The following is a 9,155-nucleotide window of genomic DNA, read 5'->3' on the forward strand; positions in this document are numbered from 1 at the left end:
TCTTTTTTGTTGTCTGCTTAGTGACTGACATTTTTCCAAAGGTGAGTGACCAGAATTATTTGTAGTTGTCTTTGGGGTTGGTCCCCAGCCTGCTCCCAGGGCAGTGCCTGTGGGACAGGATGGAAAGCTCTGTGTGGAAAGTGAGACAAAAATCTGCTGAGCCTCATCTGGGGAAGACAAATTAAAAGCAAATCTCTTGGTAAGTCTGTGAAACTTCAAGGCTGGGGAATCACCATCCCTGGAGGTGTTCAAGGAATGACTGGATGGGGCACTCAGTGCTCTGAGCTGGTTGGCAAAGTGGGGATTGGTCACAGGTTGGACTTAATGAACTTGGAGGTTTTTTCCACCTTTGGTGGTTCTGGGATTCTGTGTCCTGTTAGAGCTGAGCTCTCAACCCATAAAATCCTGTATTTATAACAGCTAGTGGGCAAATGAAGCTGCAGGTGTCAGCGTGGTCTGGCTTCTGTGCTGATCCTTTGTCCCCAGGTTCCTTTTGCAGTTCAGCTCCGAGCCTCAGGAGCTCACGGAGGCATTTGCACACAGCTTTATTCACAGGGTGTATTCCTCCTCCCTGTGCTGCTGCCTTGCTGTGCTCTGAGGGGATTAACTGGCTCGTGGCATTGCTTTACAAAGCTTAAAACTGTCATTTCTGCTGAAAATGCAGAAGTGTCTTAACCCCAATGACTAAATTTACCACTTCCTCTGGAACCAGAGTTGCTTCATACCCTGCTCGTTTCTCGGCTCTGTTACTGTGGAAGATCAGCTCTGAGTGGCAGCCACTGTTCTCCATCACAGAACTGGATCCTTCTCTGGTTTCCTTGTGTCTCCCATCTTCTCCCCTGGCAGTCAGGCTTGGCTTCACAATTTCCTCTCCCTTCTATACATAAAATAATGAGTGTTTCATTTCTTGCAGTCAGGGGATCTGGGGGGTAGCAGAGAGGGAAGGGGTGAGTGAGTGCATCCCTATGCCCAGGAGGGAAGGCTTGAGTGCATCCAGGCGGGAATGGGATAAAAACTAGTTGCTCTGAAGCAGGAGGTGATAAAACCAGAGGGCTGGATGTCTGCTGCGTGGGGATCCAGGCATGGTGACCACGGCCGGCCTGGCACTGGGTCCCACTGGGCTCTGCGGGATGCAGGAACCAGCAGCAGCTGCTGCCGAGGGCGGGCGGATCCAGGCTCCGCGGGGTCCTGCGGATCTCCCCGGCCGTGGGAGGCGATGCCGACGAGCGCCTCGCCCCGGGTGGGCTCCAAGCACGGCTGTTCCCTGCTGGGGGCCAGCACAGGCAGCACAGGGAGTCCCCATCCCTCCGAAACGCATCGGGGGCCGGGGGTGAACAACACCCGCTGCTAGAGGGAGACGCCGGGGATCCTTCCCTTCTGTTCTCCTGGCTGTATCCTTCCCTGGAGCACCCAGGGCGAGGTGCCCACGTCCCACCGAGCGGCCGGGAGCATCCCGGGGCCGGGGGCCCGTCCACGTGCGGCGGTGCCGGAGCGGCCTGGCCCGCAGGCACAGGGGCAGGGCGGCCGCAGAGCTGCTCTGCGCTCCCCCAACGCCCACGTAAGGAAGTGGTTGCATTTCTCGGAGAGGAAAAGGGAAGTCGGGCTGCCTCGGCGGGGCAGGCACAGCTCCCGCCGCTCGCTCCGGGCTCCGTTCGTGTCGACTGCCCAGAGTCCATGAACGAGCCCCGCCGTCCAGGAACTGAGCCCAGCCCGCCCTGCCCGGCAAGGTAAGGACGGGCTCTGCCGCCCGCCAGGACCGGGGCTGTCCCGTGGGGCTGTGGCTGTCACCGCTCCTGGCGCTCACACCCTGCTCGAGGGTTCGGGGGGTCCCCCCGGGCTGGGGTCAGGGGGGTGCAGGCAGCCCCTTGCCCCCTGCGAGTTTCGCTGTCGCTGCGTTTTGGATGTTTTGGGGTTTTCTCCCAGCTTTGTCAGCAAGTTTCAGGGTTTTTTTTTTTTCTCTTGCCGGCGGTCTGACAGCTCTGAGGGGGTGGAAAGAGTCGTCCTGTGGGGGTCCCCTCGGGGTTGGTGCCGGCAGGGACGGAGCTGCCGCAATCTGTCCTCCCCTGGGACGGGGGTGTCCCCTCGGGGCCCGGCTGGCTCCTGGGGTACCCCCCACCAGCCCTGGACTCTGAGGACGGGTGTCCCCAGCCCGGCTGGCAGGAGCAGGGTGGGGTGACACCCTTCAGCTGCCGCAGGGAGCAGAGGGGCTCCCGGGGGTGGGTGTTGGGGTCTTGGTGGTGCAGGGGTCCATCACAGTGTCCGGGGAGAGTTTCAGGGGGTCCCAGCTCCCAGCAGGATCCTCATTGGGTGCAAACCCTCCTCCCGCCATCCCGCCAGGCTCGTAAAAACCCAAAGCCCAGCTCCTCTGGTGTGTGGCTTCCTCCCGGGACTGGGAGGAGCCCCCGGCACTCGGCTCTGCCAAGGTTTGGTTATCTCCTCCGAGGATGTTTCCGAACTGCTTGGACTGGCCGGGGAGATAACGGAGCTGTTCCAGCTCCCAATCCCGCCCTGTCTGGCCTTCGGAAAATTCCCATTTTCCTCCCTCAAGAGCCCCTGGTTTGGAGGGGTGGGGGAGGGATGTAACCACAGCCCCTCTGCTGCTCTTCCCGGCTGGGGATGGGGCTGCCGAGCCCCCGTGGGTCACTCAGCCAGCGGGGAACTGGCTCTAAAGGGGCGGTGGGGGAAATAAAACAGCACCCGCTGCAGGGAGCGGCCCGGGCCCCCGCAGCCCTCACTCCTTCCCGTGTCTGGCAAAGACTTCCGTCCCTGGCACGGCGGCTGAGCTCGTCCCTTCGGGCTGGCACTCAGCAAGGGAGCAGCGGGGACCCCCAGGGAGGAAAGTTCATGCCTCTGAGCTCCCAAACCACGGAAAAAGTAAAAGTATTGCTGTTTTCTTAGTGTCGAAGCCAGAACGCACCTCGGTCCTGCCTCCCCTCCCTCCTGCAGGGAGCCCTTTGAGCCCGGTGCCCATTTCAGCCAAATCCCTTTTTCACACGTTTTCCCTCTCCTGATCTCTTGCAATGCCCCCGTCGCTGATGGTTTTGTCCGTCCCTCGTGGTGCTGCTCCATCCGCAGGGCTCGAGGGAGAGGCCGTGGTGGCAGCAGCTTTGTACCCTCCTTGGGACACCCTGTGCTGCATCCCAGGGGATCGGCGGGGCTGGACAGGGCAGCTGCCTCCTCATCCCGGCCCACGTCCTTGGCCAGGGGCTGTGTGACAGCGGGGCTGTCCTGCATCAGCACTGGAATTTCTCCACATGCAGAAGGCAGCTGATGGAGCTCCTCAGATTTTCTTTTCCTCAGCCCAGGGATGGAGCTTTGCTAAGAGGGACGTTTTTTCCTTCCCCTGGAGTTTTTAGCTGCCAAAGAAAACGGGACGTATTCCCAAAATAGCCGAGAGCAGGCTGTGAGTAATTCCCGTCATCAGCCACGCCCTGGTGAGGTGTTTCCCTGCATCCCTGCGCTCCCTGGGCCGGATGGCCAAGGGGCTGTGACGCTGCTCCGAGCCCTTCCCGCTCTCGTGGCACCTGGAGGGGCCTCTGGGGCAAACTGCTCCATCCCATGGCAGCATTCCTGGGACCAGCAGGAATGGTGGGAGCTCGGCCAGGAGAAGGGATCAGTCCTGAGGGATGAGCACTGATGGGATGGAAGGGCCTCCATGGGGATTTGGCTCTTCCTAAATGAGAGGTGTGGAAGGAGGGAGTGAATCTGGCCCTGTTGGAGTGGAGAGAGGAGGTGCTGCCCGTGGTGGGACCCCAGGGGTGCACATGGGGCTGTTGGCACCAGGGTCCCTGTGTCCCCAGCCAGCTCCTGCCCAGCAAGTTCCAGCCAGCTGGAGCAGGATGACAGCAGGGTTTAGAAATTCCTGGAAATGGACAGTTTCTGAGCTTGGAAATCCTCAGGAGAACCCTCTCCCCGGCAGAGGAGAGACATGGTGGGCTGCAACACAGGACTGATCCCAGTGGGAAGGATCATTCTGTGGGGCTGGGATCTTGTCCCTGTGGCTGCAGCAGCATGTCCTGACAGCCTGGGGGTCTCTCCCTGTCCCCAGCCCGTGAGCCATGGCCTACCACAGCTTCCTGCTGGAGCCCATCAGCTGCCATGCCTGGAACAAGGACCGCACCCGTGAGTACGCCTGGGGCACCCCGAAATTCCCAAGGACATCCCCAGGCACAATCCTGGCTCAACATCCCCGAGGCGGGCGATGCTCCGGGGCGGGGCAGAGCTGGCTTGGGGCTGGGTTTGGGGAAGCAGATCCTGCCACGGGCAGATTTGGGGGCTGGGACTGCACATCCCCCTGTGTCCCCCTGGCACGGGGGTGCCAGCAGAGCGTCCAGCCCCGAGGCACCGGCCGGGGAGGGAGGGACGCGGAGCAGAGCCGGGTGATTCACGGGCGATGGCATTTCCCGAGCGCGGCCCGGGGGATGCGGGAGAACAAAAAGGGCTTTCTCTGCTGCGGCCGGAGCGCCGGGCGGGCGGGGCGGGATGGGGCTGGATTTGGGAGCTGTGCACCCCCAGCCATCCTGTTCCATCCTATCCCATCCTGTCCTGTTTCATCCCACCAGCCCCATGGGACCACACCGTAGGGAAGGGATGACTGTGGGGTGTGCGGTTCTCCCTTCCCCTAGGGACAATTTGCAGCATTAGGGCAGTGCAGGACCAGGGCTGGGGGGCTTGGTGGGACCCTCCCCCCCAGGCAGCTGGGGCTCAGTGGGGACCAGGAGCCCAGGAAGGGGGGGGGTGGGTGCTGGTTGGCCCTGCGGAGCCTGTGACCCAGGGGAGGGCTTTGCCCTGGCCACTGTCACCCCCCAGAGATCGCCCTGTGCCCCAACAACCACGAGGTTCACATCTACCGCAAGGATGGGGCCAAGTGGAGCAAAGTCCACGAGCTGAAGGAGCACAACGGGCAGGTGACAGGTGAGTCACAGCTGGCAGAGGGGACAGGGACACGGATGGTGCCCAGAGCTGCTCCCAGCCCTGCTCGTGGCACTGGCGCACAGTGGATGGGGGTTGTGCAGGGGTGGAGGAGAGTGGAGCAGGTTGTGTCCAGCTGAAGGCAGCCAGGGGTGGGATAGATGGGATGGGAGAGATGGAGAGGGATGGGGTGGAGGGAAGGAGGGAGAGAGGGGTGGGAAGGGACAGGGACGAATGGGAGAAATGGGGTGAGATGGATTGGGATGATGTGGGATGGATGGGAAGGGAAGGGATGGGGTAGGGTGGAATTAGGAATGAATGGGTGATGGATATATAGGAGGGATGGGATGGGATGGGATGGGATGGGATGGGATGGGATGGGATGGGATGGGATGGGATGGGATGGGACGGGACGGGATGGGACGGGATGGGATGGTGTGGAATGAGGTGTATGGATGAGAGAGATGGGGTGGGATGGGTTGACATGGAATGCTTTGATGTGGGAGGGATGGTGTGGGACAAAGAGGAGCTGTGGATCAGAAACCACCCAGAACAACCACACCTTCAGACACCCCCCAGTCCTGAGTGTCACCATTCCCATTCCCGAGGCTCCCTGGGCCACCATGGGCCACCATCATCCCCCTCTGCCTTCCAGGCATCGACTGGGCCCCTGAGAGCAACCGGCTGGTGACGTGCGGGACCGACCGCAACGCCTACGTGTGGACCCTCAAGGGCAACGTCTGGAAGCCCACCCTGGTCATCCTGCGCATCAACCGCGCCGCCCGCTGCGTCAAGTGGTCCCCCAAGGAGAACAAATTCGCTGTGGGCAGCGGCTCCCGCCTCATCTCCATCTGCTACTTCGAGCAGGAGAATGACTGGTGGGGCTCTGAGTGGGTCTGTCCTGAGGGAAAAAGAGAGGAGATGGATGGATGGATGGATGGATGAGGGATGGATGGATGGATGGATGGATGGATGGATGGATGGATGGATGGATGGAAGGATGGATGGATGGATGGATGGATGGATGGATGGATGGATGGATGGATGAGGGATGGATGGATGGATGGATGGATGAGGGATGGATGGATGGATGGATGGATGGATGGATGAGGGATGGATGGATGGATGGATGGATGAGGGATGGATGGATGGATGGATGGATGGATGGATGGATGGATGGATGGCAGATGGATTGGGAAATAAGAGACTGGAGGAGCTGGAGGTGGAGACAGGTGGGGAAATGGAGGGATGGACTCCCCATGCCCAAGCTGCTACTGCAGGAAGGTGGCCCAGGGCAGCTCCTGGCGCATTTGGAGCCCTGACCAACATCAGCCAGCTCCCCAAAATCCCAGGGGGGCTCTGGGGATGGTGATGCTGCCCCTCTGCTGCCACCCCCTCTCCACACAGGTGGGTGTGCAAGCACATCAAGAAGCCCATCCGCTCGACGGTGCTCAGCCTCGACTGGCACCCCAACAACGTCCTCCTGGCCGCTGGCTCCTGTGACTTCAAGTGCAGGTGAGGAGCAGGGGTTGGGTGACTGGGGAGCCTCATGCAGGGAGATCCCCAAGGATGGACTGGGGGGTAAGCTTCACCCCCGGTGCTGTTTGGAGCAGGGAATGGAGCACGGGGGAGATGCAGGGAGCTCTGGGGACCATCCCAGGGGTACAGCACCCATGGGAGGTAGGGGGGCACCCCACAGGCTCTGCCAGGGAAACTGAGTCGCACAGTTGAGGCAAGGGGGAGGGATGAAGTTGGCACAGATCCTGCATCCAGGGACACATGCAAGGCTCTCCCCCTCCCAGGATCTTCTCAGCCTACATCAAGGAGGTGGAGGAGCGGCCCAGCCCCACGCCCTGGGGCTCCAAGATGCCCTTTGGGGAGCTGATGTTTGAATCGAGCAGCAGCTGTGGGTGGGTGCACAGCATCTGCTTCTCAGCCAGTGGCTCCCGTGTGGCCTGGGTGAGCCACGACAGCACCCTGTGCCTCGCCGACGCCGGCAAGAAGATGGCGTAAGCAGGGCTGGGGACAGGAGGGGGCTTGAGGGGACTGGGGGAGGCTGTACTGGGGGTGGCAGCAGGGGTTGACCCCCCAAACCAACACGGGGATGCAGGTATCTGGGTTGGGCCAAGAGCAATCCCAGAGTGTTCCTGCACATGGGTGGGGGAGATGGAAGGGTTCAGCCTCAGGAGCTGGGTTAGCCCTAGAGCATCCCTGGGAATCTATGAGTATCCCCTGAGCATCTCTGTACTTGGTTGGGGGAGGTAGAGGGTTTCAGCCTCAGGAGCTGGGTTAGCCCTGGAGCAGCCCTGGGTATCCCTGACCATCCCTGAGCATCCCTGGAGTATCTCTGAGTATCTCTGACCATCCCTGGGTATCCCCTGAGCATCCCTGTACCTGGGTGTAGGACACAGAGGGCTCAGGCCCAGGACGTGGGACACCCCTGAAACATCCCCAGCTCAGCACGGGTGGAGGAGGTGGTGTCTCCCCTTGTGTTTCCACCCGTGTGATGAGCTGTGCCAGTCTCAGCACTGAGGCTGAAGCTCAGCTCGTGTTTCACACCTCGCAGTGTTGCCTCCCTGTGCACCGAGACCCTGCCCCTGCTGGCTGTCACCTTCATCACCGAGAACAGCCTGGTGGCCGCGGTGAGTCCGGCCGGGGCCACGGGCTGGGTGCTGCGGCTGGAGCCGGCCGGGGGGTGCTGAGCAGGGCAGGTTTGTTCCCCAGGGCCACGACTGCTGCCCCATGCTGTTCACCTACGAGGAGAGCCAGGGAGTCCTGACCTTCGGGGGGAAGCTGGACGTCCCCAAGCAGAGCTCCCAGCGCGGCCTCACCGCCCGCGAGCGCTTCCAGAACCTGGACAAGAAAGCGAGCTCGGACACGGCCAACGCCAGCCTGGACACCCTGCACAAGAACAGCATCAGGTGTGGGCTGGGGCAGGCTTGGGGTCACCTCGGGGGCTGCTTGGGGGTGATGATCCCTGAGCATCCCCTGGGTGTGCTGCTATCCAGCTCAGGAGCTGGGACAGCCCTGGAACATCCTTGGATAGCTCCAGAATGTCCCTGAGCATCCCTGCAAGTGGGAGGGAGAAACTGAGGCTCCAACATCAGGAGCTGTGACAGCCCTGGATATCCCTGAGTTCCCCATGGTATTCCCAGAGAATCCTTGCATGTGGGAAGGGGAGATAGAGAGGTCTAGTCCCAAAAGCTGGGACGGTTCTGGAGCATCCTTGGAGCATCCCTGGGTATCCCCAGGCATCCTTGTCTATCCCCAGTGCCTTCCTGCACTGGTGGGGGAGATGAAGGAGTCGAGCCCCAGTGCCAGCCCTAAGGGCTCAGCCCTGGGACTGATTGCTGCTCCCTCTTTGCACCCACAGCCAGATCTCGGTGCTGGCTGGTGGGAAGGACAAGTGCTCCCAGTTCTGTACCACAGGGATGGATGGGGGCATGAGCATCTGGGATGTCAAGGTAAGGAATCCCCGTGGACCCCTCAGGCTGGGAGTACCAGCACTGAGCCATCCCAGTTCCCCCCTTCCAGCTCCCCAACCACCTCCAGTTTCTTTGGGAAGCAACGAGCTCATGAACACCCTCCTGTTTCATTTCAGAGCCTGGAGTCGGTGCTGAAGGATCTCAAGATCAAATGAAGGAATCATCCGGGAAGGGCATCCCAGCTTCCAGCTGCCCCTGCTCTGCCCCTTGCCTGCTGCCCTCTGCCACTCCCCTGTGCCACACGACCCGGCCACAATGCCACCAGTGCCTGTCCCTGCTGCCAGCCAGCCCTGGTGGCTGTTTCCAGACAAGGAAAACCATTTTTCTTACTATATTTGTTACCATCCTTCCCGATGCTGGTCATACATTGCTTGGAGAAATAGTAAATAAAGGATTTTCCTGAATAAATCAAAACGGGGGTTTTTTGGCACTTTTTTAGAACAAGTTCCGTGCAAACACAGGGGTGATCAGGGCAGATCACAGTGCTGTGCCACATCTCACCACAGGTGGTCACATCCTTTTTGCCACCACTCCTGAGGGGGAATTGGGATTATGGGGATAAAGGGAATGTTACTTTTCCATTCCCCACTTCAGCACCATTTCAAAACAGGATTGGTGTTAGGCAAAAGGGAGGGCAGAGGATGGAAGTGGGCAGAGAGCACAGGTTTCCCATTCTCTGAATTCCCTGGTAAAGTCCTGTCAGGTGGGCAATTCCCAAACCTGGAGCCAGCTCAGAGACCTTGGGCTCCTCAGATAATC

At 60.5% G+C, this 9,155-nt stretch overlaps 1 protein-coding gene across 1 annotated transcript; it reads left to right on the top strand.

The window, feature by feature from the left end:
• The first annotated feature begins 1,527 nt into the window (after positions 1-1,527).
• On the top strand, positions 1,528-8,810 carry ARPC1B (actin related protein 2/3 complex subunit 1B). Its single transcript, XM_053957475.1, has 10 exons — positions 1,528-1,727; positions 4,049-4,122; positions 4,810-4,914; positions 5,567-5,789; positions 6,319-6,426; positions 6,714-6,920; positions 7,478-7,553; positions 7,636-7,832; positions 8,285-8,375; positions 8,513-8,810. The coding sequence occupies exons 2-10, from the start codon at positions 4,059-4,061 to the stop codon at positions 8,549-8,551; spliced, it is 1,110 nt and encodes a 369-aa protein (XP_053813450.1). The 5' UTR covers positions 1,528-1,727; positions 4,049-4,058; the 3' UTR covers positions 8,552-8,810.
• Positions 8,811-9,155: the final 345 nt, after the last annotated feature.

Source organism: Vidua chalybeata, chromosome 16 (genome assembly GCF_026979565.1).
Source record: "Vidua chalybeata isolate OUT-0048 chromosome 16, bVidCha1 merged haplotype, whole genome shotgun sequence".
Classification (NCBI taxonomy): domain Eukaryota; kingdom Metazoa; phylum Chordata; class Aves; order Passeriformes; family Viduidae; genus Vidua; species Vidua chalybeata.